Source organism: Diplotaxodon limnothrissa, linkage group LG15 (assembly GCF_057381915.1).
Source record: "Diplotaxodon limnothrissa isolate DT_005_m linkage group LG15, D_limnothrissa_male_GT1.1, whole genome shotgun sequence".
In the NCBI taxonomy this organism is placed as follows: Eukaryota; Metazoa; Chordata; class Actinopteri; order Cichliformes; family Cichlidae; genus Diplotaxodon; species Diplotaxodon limnothrissa.
The window spans coordinates 15,424,397-15,442,805 of NC_140610.1; the positions used below are offsets into that span (position 1 = coordinate 15,424,397).

The window sequence follows — 18,409 nt, forward strand, 5'->3', positions numbered from 1 at the left end:
GCTAATCTTATCCAAAGTGAAGATTGCAGTAACATGAGGAGGATCATTGCTGAATATCTAGACTGGTCACTGGCTACAGTGTCCAGTTTGTCAAACCTCTCTCTCCAGTGCATAGTGAACAACTTTGAAGGTGGTTTTTAGTATCGCTATTATCCACAAGTTTATAATCTCACTTGTAATAAAGCTGGAACTTAATTGCAAAATGTATACCTGTTGCAGAAAGGCCAATATATGAAGAGCTTACATCCAGTGAGAAGGACTTCATTCAGAACAGAGTGTCCCTTTCCCTGCCTCTGCATTTCGCAGCCAATGTTTTCCCAGATGGCGTTTACTGGAAGCGATGCTGTGAGCAGAAGTGGAAAGTTTGTGACGTCTCTAATTATGGCGAAAGCTGGAAACGAATGTTTTTTGAAAGGCAGCTGGAGAACATCATTGAACTTTTCGTTCCAGGCATAACAGAGCCAAAGACAGTTCTAGACATGGTCACGCTTTGTAAAGACCACATCAAGAAGCTAAACATTGCTCAGCTTCTGCCACCTGTCAAGGAGCCGCAGACGGAGGATGAGGAGCAAGCATCAGAGCTGACACTTGCAAATGATGATGATAAATCTGGTATGGACCACTTTGACTTTAGGATCTTGCTTGACAAGCTTACAAACCTGGAAGAGCTGCACTTGGTGTACAAAGTCAAATCATGTGGTATGAACTTTGAATGGAGCATGTTTGAGATGACCAACCGGGACTGTGAGTCCCTTGCCAAGGCACTTAAGTCCTGTAAGACATTAAAGGTAAGTATTGCATTAAATTACATAGTACCCATTCCAGATATCCTATGTGAAAAAAGCTCCCGCCCGACTTCGTGCAGAAATAAATCCCCATTCTATGTACGTTTTTTCAAGCCCTCAAATAACAGGAGTGGGATTGGGTTGAAATTTGGCACCTTATTTTGTTTTCCAGCATTTTGATGCTGCAGGATAGCTGCAGGATATTTTTGGAACAAAAAAGCTCAAAAAGCTACAGCAAAATATCAGTTTTAAAACCCAGGACAAGTGTTGCACTCAGGAGTCAAAATCTACTTGTTGCTCATTGCAGTTGTTTTTCTGTGACCAACTTTGAGCATCAACATCAAAGGATATGTCAAGAGTTCTGCAGAAAAAAATGCAAAAATGTATTTTGTGTAATATTGTAATATTTTAATACTTGCAATCTATCCATTAATTTTTATCTGGGTTCTGGCTGCGGGGGGCAGAAGTCTTAGCAGAGACGCTCAGAGCTCATCTGGGCGGACACCAAGGCATTCTTAAGCAGGCCAAGAGATGTAATCTCTCATGTGAGTAATGGGTCTGCCCTGGCACCTTCTTCTACTAGTGCACACCTAAATACCTTACCTGCATCCATTAGGTATCCTAATCAGATGCCAGAAGCCCCTGACCTGGACTTTCAATGTGGAAGAGTAGCAGCTCTACTCAGAGCTGCTACTCTTCTGACTGAATAACCAAGTTCTATCTATTTCATATTCCAATACTGATGCTCAAAGTTGATTATAGAAGAAATTTTGCTGAACAAAAAAGCTGATAAAAATTTGATCTTATTATAGTTTTTAACTGTTTTTATGTATGGATGTATGTATGGATAGTCAGTTTTTAAGTCTATCCGAACATCTATTCCATCCGTTTTTCTTCTACTTATCCAACAGAAACACAATGCTATGATGGTACATCCCCCCCAAAAAATAAATTTTAATCCGATCTAAAAAGTGCCAAATTTCCAGCATCCACTTTGTACTTTGAGAGCCTGTAGCACTAAAAATGAAGGCAAGCATATTCTGAGGGTGTCCTGATTAATTTTTCAATGTTTACCCATAAAACATTACTTATCTGATCGTGTGGTGCTGATGTGTAAGCATGTTATTTTTTGTGTGTTGCTTGGAAAGACCCATCACAGGTTCTTACTGTTTCCTCAGCTCTTTAGGCTCCATCTAAGCCACCTTGAAGATAAAAAGTGTCGTTTGTTGGTGAAGTACCTTTTAGACCACCCCTCCCTGCGCACTCTAGATTTTTCTCACAACGTGATTGGAGACAGCGGAGCCAGAGCCATCGGCAAATTGCTCACAAAGAGCAAGCTGGAGATCCTTAACCTGTATGACAACAATATTGGCGGCCCTGGGGCCAAGGCTATAGCTCATGCCTTGTCCAAGAACACAACTCTTGTGTCCCTCAATCTATGTCTGAACCGTCTGAAGGATGAGGGTGGTCAGGCTATTTGTAAGGCCTTGTTGAACAACAAAACCCTACTTCACCTGCAACTGGGAGCCAATGGGGTAACTTGGCTTACTGTGCTTTCCCTGTCTAGTATGTTAGCACAGAATAACACCCTGAAGAGCATCAATCTCTCCTGCAACACACTGGGTGAGGTAAGAGAGAAATAAGTCTACTTTTCGCAGCAAGGAAAACTGCTAAAATTAGAAACATGCTGTCTCAGAAAGATGCTGAAAAAGAAGTCTATTGTAATTCCTTATTATGTGGCTGTTTTATTATTGAAAGAAAACGGATTGCATTCCTCCGGACTGCAGAATACATTTTATCCAAAATGTATAAATTCCGCACCCTAACCATCCTATGAAATTTGCGTTGACAAAGATAAAATCTACATTAAAACCCTACAGCCCTATATTCAAGAAAGCACTAACAGGAATAGAAAGATTGTGTTTCTGCCTTGTTAATTAATTCAATCCAGAAGTGAATTTAAAATCCTTGTCCGCACATACAAATTACATACAAAGTCCTGAATGACCATGCCCCTTCATATCTTGAAGACTTGGCAATATAGTGTATCAGGCGACAGACACACTCTTTAATTTCAAGGTTAGACTTCAAAACTTTCCTTCTTTTCACATGCACATCCAAGTTTCTCTTTTGATTTAACTACGTTGTATTTTGAATCTGGAAGCAAGTGCCACCAAGAAAGTGAATCCTTAAAAGACCATTAACAAACATAACATTTTATGGACAAATTGGGCATCTTTGCATAAGAAGTAAGACATTTGAATAGTTTCCTTTAAATTCAGACATTCAGTTGATACATTTCTTCTTATTGTCTAGAAGTAGATGCAAAATGATTTTATTTGCATAGTGCCCTTCTCTTCATCTCGCCCTCTAGGTCCTCTATGCCATGTAGGAGGCTATTGCCATCGTAGGCTTGTAAAGACCACATCATATCTTTTCATGTAATTTCATGTGTAAAATAATTAACTGATAATTAACTGATTATTCATTTATTAGAACTTTACTCAGCAACAATTAAGGATAGCGTTGAAAACATCCATCTGTCCGAGCTACTAAAGTGTATGCGTTTTTTTATTCTGTGATATTATTTCTTCTTTAATTAGTTTTGACTGCTGTTTAGACCAAAGAACCTATTTTAATTTAGTCAACATGGCTCATAAACAGTATATCAATAAGTTAATAAAACTGATAATTGATTTAAAAAAAAAAGAAAGAAAATAATTTGTAGTTGCAAAGATATTATTATTATTATTATTAATAATAATAATAATAATAGATAGATAGATAGATAGATAGATAGATAGATAGATAGATAGATAGATAGATAGATAGATAGATAGATAGGTTTGCTGTTATCCCGAAAGCCATGCAGATTAAAAACTGTCAAAAATTAACTGACAGAGAGGAAGAGTGAAACTGTTATTTTAAGTTATGGTTTCACTGTAACCACTTATTACTTCTTCTTGTTAAATTTGTCAGCTTTGGAATGCTGGTTCATTTTGAAAAACTCTCAAAGCATGCTAACGCTTGTGCAGACACAGCATAGTGAAGTCAACAGAGCAGCTGTAAAGTACTAGGATTTTCAATTATTCATAGATATGTGTGGGAAAACATGTAATAATGGAAAACTGAGTAAGTGTTGTTTCCCCAAGAGAGGTAGATCTGAATTCCCCCTTCTCATGCTCTCTCTTCTTCGGATTTTAACTGCATATTGTATCTCTGACTGGAATACACTGCGGAGGATCAAAAATCACCCACATAGCAGAAATCCAACATGCAGTACCATCAATATTTTTGACCTTGGTTTCAGAAATAGAAATGCCTGTTTTACAAAAAACAGCAAAAGACTGGTAGCAGCAGCAAAGGGGAGCTTATAAAGTGTGCCGTATTTCGAACTGCAAGGTTAGCAGTGAGATGTTTTTCAAGGTTATTGAGGCCATCAGCAGAGCTTTTAGGTGTGTGTATGTTTGCATTTGTGCAGGTTGGAGGGAACGCTTTGGAGGAGGCGATGTCTCACAACACCAGTGTGACAGAATGCAATATCCACCTGACAGACATCGAAGAGCGGAGAGTTTCCGTCATTAACCAAATGGTTTGGAACAACCAGTTTAGAAAACAAGAAACAAACCCAAGAGAGAAGAATACTGAGAATGCCAACTGATGGTTTTTATAATATAAACCCATCTTTATCAGCCGTCTGTCTTTGCAATAGATGAACGTATTCATCTAAAACCACAATAAACGAAAATATGCAGCAAAATTCAACCAAATTTGGTCTAAAACACAACAGATGTAAGTGAGCCCTACATTAATTCTAACGTAAGAAAAATGCAGGATATGATGTGTCATTAAGATCTTTAAACTATCTCAAATGAGTTGTCTGATATCTACTTAATTCATAATGATTGAAGCAGATGATTGGTTGCTGGCAGACCAGGTCATGTATCAATCATGGGTATCCTGCGCTGTCATTAGTTGTTGTTTCAAACAGTCTCCTGCAAGTTGAGCAAAGTTTATATCGGGATCTACCTACTTTGCGTAGCCAGCAGGGGGAGGGATCACAACATCACAACTCACATTTACTCCAGTTCGAGTAACATTTCCAGAAATCTTCCAGCTGAGACTTTTTAGACAATGAGTAAGTGTGAAAAATATGTCCTGTTTTGATTATGAAGCAACAGGAACCAATGAGCTTGGGACCGAGGGGATGGACCAGCACACTGTTGCTTCTGTTCTATTTACTACACTTGTTGACAGTATCAAAAGTTTCCTTTGGCTGACAAACATGCAACACTGGTTGCATCAGTTGACCTCAGATCAGTGATCATAGTCTTTCTGGCATGTCTGTTGTGTATTTTTAAACAAATAGACCAGATATTTTAGTGAGCATTTCAGTTTATTGAGTTTTTTGTTCTACTTTGATACACATGTTTGGTATTCAGTCCTTATGTAACATCAAGGCAACGTCGTGATGGTGTTGGAATACATACAGACTTGCATTGTTTTATTTTTACCTATAATCTACTGGTAAATAGTGTAACTCTTGAACTAGGCGGCAACAAAATTATCAGTCAGATGTAATTTACAGTCATAGCCATGAATCAGGTGTATGTCACAGGTGTCACACCTAAAATCACAAATCAGTCTCCAGAGCCATTTGAAGAGAGGTTATTCTGGACTAATTTAGCCAAAAAGCAGAAAAATCTATGACAGAATACTGATTTATTATATTTAGATCCTTAGTAATCACTAAGCATATGTTTATGCTTAGATATACCTTATCCCAAAGCAGTCAAATCACACCAACAGCATTTGTATTTTTAAAAAAGTATTCTAAAATGATTAAAAACGTGTTTAAAGGGAAACAAAACCATCCCAAAACAGCCTTTTTAGGGGGACTGTTCTGCTTCTCTCCATTTAATAGCAACACATCAAATCTGTCCCTGCTCCAGTTAAGTGTGTGTTTGTGTGCATGTGTGCACACAATATCCACATCGACTGACATTCTACACTCCTGTCTCTATTTATTTACAGTACAAAGCCATCCTGCTCTACAATGTTAAAAATCCACAGATTTATGGAAGTATAAAAGATGAGGCCCAAAGCATCATTGAGTGAAAGAATACAAATCATCGTACGAGCCTAATCTACCTCATAAGACATGATAACGGCTATAGCTGCTTTCTTTGCAGAAATGTTATTCTAACAGTCATCTATAGAGGAAAAGTGTATAGCTTTAAAACTTTCAGTCAGATTGTAATCGGTCAAATAGCTTGTTTCTGTTGCTGCGTAAACATTTCACGGGTAAACACATTTTTCTATTCTTACATGGGACTATGTATGAATATCACAGTGAAGCCACCTGAGAGGCTTGATGATGATGATGATGATGAAGGAGAGATTGTGATGATTTCAGAGTGGCACAGTGACTTTAGCATTGACATCCGGTGCATCCTCCTATATTTTGATTAACATAACAAAAAAGACATTTCGGTACATTTAAATGCCCTGTGGAGACTGCATGCTGTTATTTGTGTTGTCCTCTGAGTCATGCAAGTCCACTTGAGTCTCTGACTTCTGACCAGCACGAGCTCGGTTGTGATCCAGTCCTTCACAGCTACAAAATAAGTAAAGAATCTGAATGGGCTAAAAAATTAACTTGTTAGCTCAATTGATTCCCAGCCATTTTAGCTCAGATCACTGACATCTGTTCTGTGAATAGTTTAACATACACACTGGAACCACTGAAGATGTATAGAGAGCCTAAAATAATAACTTGCCATTTGTACACTTCAGTTTTTCTGTGATTAAACTAATTTATTTCAAACACTTGTCATAAATGTCCCCCTATCTCAAGATTTCAGGTGAGATTTTGGTGTTAGCATCTTGAATACAGGAGCCTGAAGCTGTTCATAACCCACCGCATTAAGTTGTTAGAGCGGTAATATGAGACGTATTATTCTGAAGAGTTGTTTTGTTTTCTTTGATAATGCAGATGTTTTTTCTAGTGGAAGATTTCTCTGGTAATAACCTCTTTTTCATGCTAAGATACCGCATTTTTCTTGTGTTTCATGGTGGAATCAATTTTAGCAAAAATCGACTTTAAAACGTTGCAGTTTACCGGACCTTTACACACAGACTAAGTGATGGATTTATGAATAGCGAGTGCAGAAGTGAAACTCAATGACTGGAGATGTTTGCATCTGCACCTCCGCCTTCTTTATGTGCAGATGAGAACATGAGTGATTATCGGGATGTTGTTGCAAGCAGAATCGTTGACCTGAATACTATCCTGAGTTTGGGGTGAGGTTGCATAGATGACCTTGAGTTGTGAAAACAGGTTAAAATTGTTAGTTAAACGTGACTCAGCCTGTTATGAGGGGGTTGTGTCTCAGTCCACAGCTCCAAACACAACAACACACATGGAATGTAATGAGTATGGCTGATTGATCACTTTATCGGGAAGGCAAATCTCAACACCAAATGTCTAAACGCAGGTGAGGTTCATAGTATTCAGTGATGGCCGTAATGGCAGTATGATCCATGTATATCCGTCGTTATGGACGTCCTCTATGCTTAACCTCCATTCCTTCAAGTGGCTAAATGACTGTCCAAAAATATTAAGGAGTGCTGGAAGAAATAAACCAAACTTTGAGCGATGGGTTGTGCTGCGGGGAGTGGCTTTTGTCACTGTTTGCATTAAACACCGCTTCGGTTCTTGGCTGCAAAAGTAAATTTCCCATCAGATACCGCATGCACTCAGCTGAGAGGAAGTAGGTTTTAGTGTTTTAAAGTAATCCTTTTATATAATTAAATCTGACACTATCAGTAGTGAATCCAGGCCTCTGCCTATTTCGAGTGTTTTCGATGGTCAGCTCTCTAGCTGTCTCTCTGATATGCAGCAGCAGCAGCAGCACAGGGCTGGCTGTGTGAGTAATGTGAAAAAGAAATCTGAAAAGCATTTTGTGTCTGATTCTTACAAACTTGTGGATTTTTGCCTATGTTTTCAATAACCTTGATGTGTTCTTCTGCTTGTTTTAATGGGAGGATAGTGAGATGAGATGAGAAGTCATTGCAGCTTGTGCTTGTCAGTAACGGTTGATGCTAGGCACTTAAATAAAGAGGTAGGCTCAATGAAAATATTGCCCAACACGAACCTAAATGGATCTTTAAGATTTTAAACTGGCGGAGTTGACACTGATTTCTCAGCAGTGCAGTGAGGGTATTTTTTACTGCTTTACAAAATGTACAGTTTGAACAGTTTAAAGAAGTGTTTATGAATCAGTTTTAAATCCTCGTGTCCTTCAGCCCTCGTCTGCTAAATTATTCAAACTCCTCCTGTGCTATATTTGGCGAGCCATGGAGTTTAATGTCATTGCAGCCAAGCACATATCAGCTGACTGAATGTTTTATCCGCACATTTATTTTCAGTTTTTTTCTCTTTGAATGGATTTCCATGAGCATTAACTTTGAATGGAGACATTAAATCATCCAGGATCAAAATGTGTTAACATGCAGATTTCTGTATTTGTCGACTGTACTGACTTCACTTTGATAAGAGCCATGAGAGGGTTAGGGTGTTTGGTTTCAGCAAAACTACTTAGTCTCGTTAGTGTGTTTTGACAAGGTTGCTTATCTTTGCGTTCCATTTCTCGTTTGGCATCCATTTAATTTTTTCATTTGCTGCTGAGTCAAAGCCCATTTCAGGCTTCATATACCGGGAAATGTTACTCATATCTTTGTAAATTGTCTGTGACTAAGATCTGTAAATATGGCATTTACACTAGGATGGGATGGCCCTTGATTTTCATTGGTTATCTGAATCTCAACAGACTCTTTAGGGCTGCACATGACACTTTGGCAGTATCCTTTAAAGCCTCGCTGTATTTTAAACAACAGTCTCATCGGGTCTGTTTTTCCCTGATGTATTGAGTGATAAATTCCACACACATACTTTGTTGTAATTGCTGTTGTGTCAGGTGACAGTATGTTTAGAAATGTTAACAAATCCTTTGTTGTGGTAACTCAGAGAATGCTCTTTTTTTTTTTTTTAAATCTCTGTGTTAAAGAGACACAAGAGTCCATGTATGAAGAGTTTCCTTGGCCTTAGCTCGTGTCATCAGAGTGAAGTTTCTACACAGGAGCCATTTCTGTGCAGCGAGCGGTGGTCGTGGTTGAGGCAGCCTTCGTTGCGATGCACGATGAGCACTGGGAAGTACAGCGCGTCCTGATAGGCTGGAGGGTTCTCCTCACTGGCCTGCTGGCCTGACAGACAGCGCGTGCTCTCTGTGGGACACGACTGCTCATTCAGGCTCCCGCTGCTCCTCCACAGGCAGCTCCGCCTGGAGCCGTACAGCCGACCCAGCGAGAAGCGGCTGGCGCTGAACGGGATGCGGGGGCTCCCAGTGTTGCAGATGCTGAGGGCGCTTCGGGAGAAGATGGAGGAGCTGCTTATGGCACGGTGGCAGCGTTCGCAGTTCTGCCTGTAGCTGCCGTAGCCTCCGGATAAGGAGTAGCTATTACAGCTCCCTGAGAGCTGGGCCAGGTCCATGAGAACCGCCTCAGAGTAGCTGGGCACTAGCTGCTGGTTGGAGCGGATGTGCCACTCGAGCTCTGTGCTGTCAATTGTGTTGACCCGTGGGATGTGTCTGCAATACACCCGCTCGTCAGATGGCGTTACTGGCACATAGTCAAAGCCGAACAGCTTCTCCACATGGTAGTGCACACAGGAAGTACGATACTCTGTCAGCACCCTCATAGGCCAGGACAAGGTGAAAGCAGCCGCTACCCAGAAGGTGGAGTTGGAAGCATACCATGGAAGGTGATCAGGGTCAGAAAAGGCAATCATATACTCCTTAAAGTCGACATTCTTCAGGTGCATCCCCTCACGTGCCTCCATGTAATCATCAAGGCCCTCGTTTTCTGTAAAGAACCTGGCCCGCTGGTTCAGGTAGGAGTTTTCAGACTCCACATTGGCAAAGCTAAAGCACTTGGTGAACCTCAGCTTGGTGATGGGGAAACCATCCAGGCCCAGCAGGTTCTTCGAGATGTCCTTAACCCCGCAGTTACCGTAGTCAAACTCCGCCTCGGCTACGTGGGTGTTTACTCTCTCATGGTAGACCTGTGTAGTGGTGTAGGCATCTCCATTACGGTAACGTGTCACCTGTCGCGTTCTCCTGACATAGTGATAGCTGATGGCCTTCCACCAGATGCAAGGCGTAGCCTGCTGCATGCGCTGTATGCGCTCCGTCACGCTGTCCACATCAACCTTGTACTGCAGCTCATTCCTGGTGTAGCAGTGCCAGCATTCGACCAGGTAGACCACATAGAGCATGACCAGGAAGGCCAGGGGGATGTAGATGTAGCCATTGGAGCAGGGACTGTCATGGTACATCATAGAGTTTCCCTTGTAGGCGCTATTGAAGGTGAGGCGTGTGACCTCTGTCACCTGGCACCAGGCCATCACCCCGACACAGCCGTACATCAGCAGTGACAGCAGCAGGCATTTCCAGTGAGTTTCCTGACACAAGGACTTAGCCAGAGACTGTTTCTGAGGCTGTTGCTGCAAAAGAGAAAAAAATGATTACAAACACAGGTATTAACATAATAATATAAGAAGGAGTAACCTATACCTGAAGATTTAAATGAATGGCACATTTTAATGTGGCATTGATGAACACAACCTAAATACCTGTAGGCAAAAAGTTAAGGAGCAGCGGCTCATGTGTATAAAATATTTAAGGAAATATTCTTCGTTGCAAGTGCTTTTGCATAGTTTATGCATGAGCCAAGAGCCAACTGCTCATTTCTTGCTCTGTGCATGTTATAATCAGACGATTCCTTCATTATTACCATTAAAATGTAAAAGAAATCCTGTTGTCACGTGAGAGTTGAAGACTTGAAAGAACTGATATGATTTTAAAGAGTCAAAAACATTTAGGCAGACAGGCAGAAAAAAAGGCTGTAGTCTGACTTGGGCAGCATTTAGATGGTGCCATCCTTTATCTCCTCGGGGCACAGCAAGCCCCAGCGGCTGCATCAAAGAGCTCGAGAGCTGGTTACGCCCTGCAGGAGCACAGCCACACAAAACCTGGCAGAGATTCAAAAGTCCCAGGAAGGGGAAGATTATCACTAAATTCATTCAAAAAAAATTTGCATGACAGACCTCACTTCTAACACTTCAGATTAGACTGTAAATGTCTAGATTTTGATCTATAGGTCGCCTCTAAACACCACATTTAAAAAAAAAAAAGCATCTGCTCTATCACAGCGCTGATTTATTGAACTCGACATGTCAGCTCTGTGCTCTTCGAGTGATAGACGAGCATAAATAATCAATGTTCTTGCATCATAATTAACTTCCCGACCTTGGTCACATGGTCTTCAAGCACACTGCCAACCCAAGGCTACACCCCACAGAGCAAAAGGGATTAACAGTGAAATTCCCCACTGAGATAAACCTCCTGCAGGAGGAGTGCTCGCTCACCAGCATTCTGGCCACGTTCGAAAATTACAATCAATACTACGTGGCACATTTTGTGGCCAGTGTTACATTTTACAGGCTCGAGGTTAATGATGAACAGTTGTGCAGTAGGAGATATCGTTCTGATTATGTGCCTGCAAAGCAAATGCATCTCTGCATGTTACAATCTGATTAAAAATGTGTTAGAAAAACCTTGCGCTGGTCCTAAAATATGAAAGGAGAATCCATTTTTAATTGTAGTGAGTTACATTTATATTTAAGGCAGTTATTGTATGAAACAGCTCTAAAAGTCTTCTGTGTACAGTTAGCTGAAGGCTCTTGTATCATTTTTTAATATTTGGTTTCAGTGTTGTTTTGTATTTAGTGAAAATTCCCTTTGCATGAAAGCAACAACTGAGAATCACTTCAGCACGCCACCTTACGTGCTTATATCCTAATGTAATTTTACAGTTTGCACTCATAGGAGTCATAGATTTTAATATGAAAGTGGCTATTGTTAAAAGGAAAAACAGTTTCAAGAAGGTTCAAATCTGTACAGTCTTCACATTCAGGAGGCTGCCGTGGTGCCTTTAGTGCCTCTCGCAGTCATGGACACTTTCTCTTGACATAATAAGACCAGCTAGGTTATATAAAAAGACTCTCTTGTGTAATGGATATGTAACTTGCCCAGCATGTGTGCATGTAGGGGAAGACTGGAGAAGAAGGAGAGGAATTGGGTGTTATAGTTTAATTCAGGAAAACTGCTGTTGAGTCCTTATGTTTCCAAATCTGTTTTAGTTTTTCCCTTAAGGGAAATTTACAGACTCCCCCCCCCCCCCCCCCCCCCCCCCCCCAATACAACATCTCACTTCTCCCAGCCCTAGTAACGTCAAGATGTCTTTTAAATGCTGCGTGACTTTCAATATCTTCTGGAAAGATATGAGCAAAGTAAGTTTTTTTGTTTTAACACTTTCGTGTACCTGATTGGACCGTGATAGATTCTTAAACCTAATTTTGGAAGCCTGCCCGGAGGACACAGGAGCGTAATCATGGCGTTCACACGCTCGAGTGCGCGCATGGGTTCGTATAATAGGCAAATAAAGCGCTTTAAGTGCTGTGCAAACACTTAAATCAGAATCTAAAAAAAAAAAAAAGCCAAATGATTATTACCGTGAGATTATTACAGTGAGCATGCACAAAGGCAGCCTGTCACTTAAACATGCCACACTACTCAAAAGCCTTAATTTACTGCAAACAATTCTTACCTCTTCCCGGGGGCTTTCCGTCTCCTCCTCGGGGACGGTGGTGGTGGCGGTGGCGCTTTCACTTGCCGTTGCAGCCGATGCTGGGGACATGGTAATAACAACAACACAAAGACCGGTGGTGCATGGATCTCCTGATGGGATGGGGGCTTTCCAAAGCAGAGTGAGACATAAACACGCCGCGAACTCCTCCGCGCATCATCCGCAGGAAACCAGTGCAGCAGGAACCTAAACAGAAGGGCTCAAAGGATGCTGCATCCCCAGCCTGTTTCAGGTGGGCACACTTCGCATGGTGTAGCCTACGGGAACGCGGTCATTGTGCCTCCGAAGAAGACTGAGAGGCTGTGACTCTTCTCGCGATGCGATGGTGATGGTGATGAGGACTGCTGCGGCGAGGGATCCAGTGTGATGAGGGAAGTGACAAAGCTCCTCTCCCTGCAGGCAGAGCCCATGACACCCAGTGAAGCTGCGAAGCAGGACAAAGGAGACGGGCAGCGGCACATGCGAGCAGCCAGCCCGACACCACGATGTAAATAACACGCACGTACGTGTCCACGTAACTCACAACAGCACAGAGGGGCGCTGCTGCTGCCGCTGCTTAGGAGGGGGTGGCTCCTCTCAGCAGAGATCTTTATTCTGATCTGTATTTAAGCAAGTTCTTTGAAAAACAGTAATAGTAAAAGCTCACGTAGGGTTTAAATTCGTTATATATATGAAATTAAATAAGCCACCTGTGATGCTCCTCAGATGGTATGATTTTTTGGCTTGTTTGGCTTTGTTTCTTTTTGTCAAAGGGTTTAATTTAGTTTAGTTTAGTTTAGTTTAGTTTAGTTTAGTTTATTCACAAATCAATCAAAAGTACAAATTCCAACATAATAGACAAGATAGCCATTTGTTAAATGGGACTCCCCAAAAGCTAACCACATCTTATGAGTAGGGGCCTAATCATCAGATAATATAATGCAAATATAATTCCCAGGTCATGTTTCCTTTTTTTGCAGCTGTTTTATTTCTGTGGGTTTTTGTTATGTATTGTTTGTGTATATTGGATATTCCCTGGATCTATCCATTTGGACTTTATATGGGTCAATAAATGTCTCTCTTTTGTTTTAGTCTGCCTATGTGTGCTGCATTTGGGTCCCTCTCTTCCACCCTGGACACCACCACAGTTTGAAGACATGCTGTACAAGATGAAACACGAGACAGCGTTTGCGATGAAAAGTGTTTTAGTTAGACACTTTGGTCAGACTTTAATAGCTTTTATCACAGGAAGGAGCCATTAGAAAATAATTTCACTGTAGTCATAAAGGGATGGACACAATCGGCTACATGCTGTGATGTTTAAGTGACGCTCAAGTGGCCAAAAGTGGCCCACGCCATTAGCAGCCTGAACTCTATATGCAAGGCAGGATAGATCCATGCCTTCATGTTGTTTATGTCGAGTTCTTGTCATCCAAGTGTCACAGCAGAAATCGATCAAAGCAGCCAAAATTTTTCCAATCTTCTGTTGTCCGGTTTTGTTCAGCCTGTGTGAATTATACACTCAGTTTCCTGTTCTAAGCTGACTAGAGTGGGCATCCGGTGTGGTCTTGTGCTGCTCTAGACCATCGGCTTCGTGGTTCTATGTCCTGTGGATTCAGAGATGCTCTTCTGCATACTTTGGTTATAACGAGTGATTTTTTTGAGTTACTGTTGCCTTCCTGTCAGTGCAAAGCAGTCTCCCCATTCTCCTCTGACCTTTGACATCAACAAGGCAGTTCCACCCAGTGAACTGCTGCTCAAAGCATATTTTCTCATTTTCTTCTCTGTAAATCATAGAGATAGTTGCATGGGAAAATCCCAGCAGTTTCTGAAATACTCACATCAGCACATCTGGCACCAACAAACATACAATTTTCAAGGTCACTTAATTCACCTTTCTTCCCCATTCTGATGCTCAGTTTGATTTTCAGCTGGTCATCTTGACAATGTCAGCATGCCTAAATGCACTGAGTTGCTGTCATGTGATTGGATGATTCCACTTTTCATTTCAAATAAACTTCCTAAAGAACATGTGATGATTCCACAATAAAGTTGTATTTTAAATTCTTAGCAAATTAATCTCATCACTCCACCAAATATAGCTTTCAGACAAAAAGAAAAAGAGTACAAAAGTTCAAGTTTAAGCTGAGATATGGTTTACTTAATGCTGTGAATAAGGAGAAGAGGGCAAAAAGACAGAATTGCCCCAAAGCGTTTGTCATTATTTCATTGTTTTTTGTGAAAGAAGAGACCATAAGAAGACCAAGTAGGGAAAACTGAATATTTATCCTTGCTTTTGTTGTGCACAGCCCTATTTAAACAAGAACACTTTCCTGTATGATCCTGGAACACCGGCCTGTGTTTATCACAGAGCACAGTATGGACATTGGACTGGACTCCTGGTGTAAAGTGGAAAAAGTAAACACAACAGTAGAGAAAAACAGATGGTAACTCTTAACAGCACTAAATGCTTCCCTCTAACAGTCAGCATTGTTTTATGTTGTAGACTGTTTTCATCATGGACCTACCCCCCTCCCATTAAAGTACAGAAGCAGCTGTGTAAGTGAGCCCTCTAAAGGCCAAACCACAGGAAGCGTCTCAAAAAAGTAAAAGTAAAAATACAGATGATTAAAAAAGAAAAGCTCTGAATATTTTCTTCTGTTTATTTGACTGCATCAATCCCAAAAGCATGCAAAACAACTACAGACTGACACTGTGAGCTCCTGCTGCTACAGACAGGACCCCTCAGCACATATCAGTAGCTGCTCATGTTTAATGTCTCCTCACTTTTAAATCCAGCAAAATGAGTTTTCTATAAACCAAGCTCTGGTTTTGCAGCTTCTTAGAAAAAGGACTAAAGCTCAATGAATAATAATGTGCTTGTGGTTTATTGTTGCTACCAGTGACAAGCCTGAAAACCGAGACTTCCGCTGTGGACTTCAAAAATAAAAGCCAGATGAACGGAGTATCACAGTGGGATGCTTGTTGTGTTCTGAATGAGTACATTAATGAGATTTGATACTTCTATGTAAGTCAGACTTAGATCCCATACTTAGATTATCACACTTTACTGTGATTGTGCTCTGAACCACGCTCACCTTTGAACTCCCCCGCTGTTTTGATACCAAATACACATCAATAAGGTTTCATGAGTGCACCTTGCACAGTTCCGAGTGATTGTTTTGACGCAGACAGACTCAGACTGATAAGCTCAACTATCTCACCTAATGAATAGGCCAACAGGTTTATTTATAAAAAAATCATAAATAAACACAAATGGGCTTTGTGTTGATCTTGTAAATGCACACCGGATGAAGGTTACTTTATATGGCGTCTTTCAAACAAAAATAATAGAACTTCCTTCCTTTCTATGCTTCAGATAACACCCGCGGTCAAACTTTATTTTGATATCTACTGCACACATGTGAAGTTTGATAAGTGCATGTTGCACACATGCTATTGTGGTGATGTAATTAGTCCATGTAGAGACAAGCATACCTTCCAAAGTATTTGGAGCCTCTGTGGTAAATCGTATTGCACAGGGTGTCACCAGGATTACAAGTTGTGAAGATGTGAGGCCTGCATATGCTCCAAAAGGGCTTAAAGGAACATGTCATTGTGTTAGCAAGTTTTAGTTCTGTGGTCAGATTTTGCATACTTAATTGGTTTTATTGACAGTTGAGTAATTGTTTTGTTAAAGCAGTTCATTTAATGCTGTTTATGAAAGTGTGCATGGGCTCATGCATCATTCAGAGGCAGTAATAATCACACAACTCAAGCGGGGAATAATCACATAAACAAGTTGTTTGGTTTTTTGATTCTATTGTTTCATTTTTCGTTATTGTATGTGATGTTGCTGCTTTCAGTATCCCTGCAGCTGTGGTACACAGTGAAGACTAAGGTTCTCAGAACAACTGAGACTTAAACATCAAAAATTGGAAATGCAAACCAACACAGTTCATTTATTTGATTATATATTTACTGTTTTTTTATTAGCACACTAGACAAGGTTGATTTCATAGTGTGTGTGTGGGGGGGGGGGTATTGTTATTAAGCATTTTGTATATTTCTTATTTTGCGCGTTTGTTGGCCTCATTGAATGTTGATATAATAATAATAATGGATTGGATTTATATAGCGCTTTTCAAGGCACCCAAAGCGCTTTACAATGCCACTATTCATTCACTCTCACATTCACACACTGGTGGAGGCAAGCTACGGTTGTAGCCACAGCTGCCCTGGGGCAGACTGACAGAAGCGAGGCTGCCATATCGCGCAACAGGGGTGTTTCCAGGAATCGTTAATGGGGTGGAACAGGATAGAAGAATAACAGGGCAGGTTGGGTGGAAGAGGGGAGGCTGGAAATCAGAATATTTGATCAGAAGTAAATACAATTTGAGGCTGGTGTAGCTCTATGCCCTAATATAAATGATGTTATATGACAGACTCTTTGTGTAAGCGAATATCATGTTTCATATTTCTTAGCCTAAAGATGTATTCATGTTAGCCACAAAGTGAAATTTGCACTGGATGATGTGAATAGACACTAATCTGCATTAAAGGTATTTCAACTTTGCAAAAACCCATGAGCGGGGATTCTCCTGACACTGCCGACAGTCAGAAATGAATGATGAGCTTACTGAAGTCATTTGAGGGAAGCTGGAGTTTAATAGTTCAACTTTACTCTTAGATAAAGACCGATGGGGGAAAAGGAGAGGGTGTGGGAAAAGCTACTGATTGTACTCCTCCTTATCCCCTTGACTTTTGGGGTTTTTCCACTGTGACTGTGCAGCGAGGCATCAAAGTGCACTTAATGGAAAATGAAGATTATACAGAATCGTCCTTCTTCAGAATCATTATCATTTTTAAAAATAATAGTTATTAGTCGTTTCCTTATTTTTTATTAATGTGTTTATCACTTTGATCTCCAAATCCCTCCCAAATTACTGAACTTCTTCCACAATCTCATTCTTTCAGCCACTACCCAGACCTCGTGATTGTAGATATCATGATTACATTAGACAACAGGTCTTATCTATGTTTAGCACTGCAAGATTAACAAGCAGTCATTTCTTTTGAGGGGGGGGCAGATGTCACCCTATGCCCCCCTCTGGACATGCCCCTGAAAATAAATTCCAGTAAGAGTTAGTCAGAAGCCTGCGAACTGTTACCATGTCATCCTAATAGAGCACTTTGCTCTCAGACTGCAGGTTTAATTGTGGTTCCAAGGATATTTAAAAGTAGAATGAGAGGCAGAGCCGTCGGGTTTCAGGCTACACTTCTGTGGAACCAGCTCCCAGTTTGGATTCAGGAGACAGGCACTCTTTTGGATCAGGTGACCCTGAATCCCCCCTTAGTTATGCTGCAATAGTCCTAGGCTGCTGGGGGCTTCCCATACACTAAGTATTTCTTCTTCACTCATCTTTTTCACTCATTATGTACTCACACTCCATTTTGCATTTAATCATTAGTTACTACTAATCTCTGACGCTCTTCCATAGTATTTAGTCTTTTGTCCCGTCTTCCTCCGCTCGCTCTCAGAAGATGGTTGCAGATGACTGTTCCTCCATGAGCCTGGTTTCTTTCTTTTAAAGGGGAGTTTTTTTTTATTCCCAATGTCATCAAGTGCTTGCCCAGGGAGGTTGTTTTAATTTTGGGGTTTACCCTGTATTATTGCAGGGTCTTTACCTTACTCTACACCACTTGAGGAGACTGCTGTTGTGATTTGTGGCTATATTATTAATAAATGAACTTAACAAAAAAAATGAGAAGACACGAAATGGAAAGTCATCAATGGGTATATATATATATATATATATATATATATATATATATATATATATATATATATATATATATATATATATATATATACAAAG

The 18,409-nt window shown here is 40.6% G+C and overlaps 2 protein-coding genes across 2 annotated transcripts; one reads left to right on the forward strand and one right to left on the reverse strand.

Annotated features, from left to right (window-relative positions):
• Positions 1–33: 33 nt before the first annotated feature.
• drc5 (dynein regulatory complex subunit 5) lies at positions 34–4,446 on the forward strand. Its single transcript, XM_085372419.1, has 4 exons — positions 34–130; positions 220–788; positions 1,964–2,413; positions 4,267–4,446. The coding sequence occupies exons 1-4, from the start codon at positions 34–36 to the stop codon at positions 4,444–4,446; spliced, it is 1,296 nt and encodes a 431-aa protein (XP_085228545.1).
• Positions 4,447–6,039: 1,593 nt separating this feature from the next.
• On the reverse strand, positions 6,040–13,025 carry tmem151ba (transmembrane protein 151Ba). The gene is made up of 2 exons (XM_085372450.1): positions 12,513–13,025; positions 6,040–10,347 (listed from the first exon to the last, which is right to left on the reverse strand). The coding sequence occupies exons 1-2, from the start codon at positions 12,600–12,602 to the stop codon at positions 8,905–8,907; spliced, it is 1,533 nt and encodes a 510-aa protein (XP_085228576.1). The 5' UTR covers positions 12,603–13,025; the 3' UTR covers positions 6,040–8,904.
• Between the last annotated feature and the right edge of the window lie 5,384 nt (positions 13,026–18,409).

Excerpts from the sequence above, each read along its gene's own strand:
- drc5 (XM_085372419.1), top strand. The coding sequence starts at position 34 with ATGAGGAGGATCATTGCTGAATATCTAGACTGGTCACTGGCTACAGTG. Across the intron at positions 789-1,963 it reads AGTCCTGTAAGACATTAAAG|CTCTTTAGGCTCCATCTAAG; the intron begins GTAAGTATTGCA and ends CTGTTTCCTCAG. Across the intron at positions 2,414-4,266 it reads CCTGCAACACACTGGGTGAG|GTTGGAGGGAACGCTTTGGA; the intron begins GTAAGAGAGAAA and ends GCATTTGTGCAG.
- tmem151ba (XM_085372450.1), bottom strand. The coding sequence starts at position 12,602 with ATGTCCCCAGCATCGGCTGCAACGGCAAGTGAAAGCGCCACCGCCACC. Across the intron at positions 10,348-12,512 it reads CGGAAAGCCCCCGGGAAGAG|CAACAGCCTCAGAAACAGTC; the intron begins GTAAGAATTGTT and ends TCTCTTTTGCAG.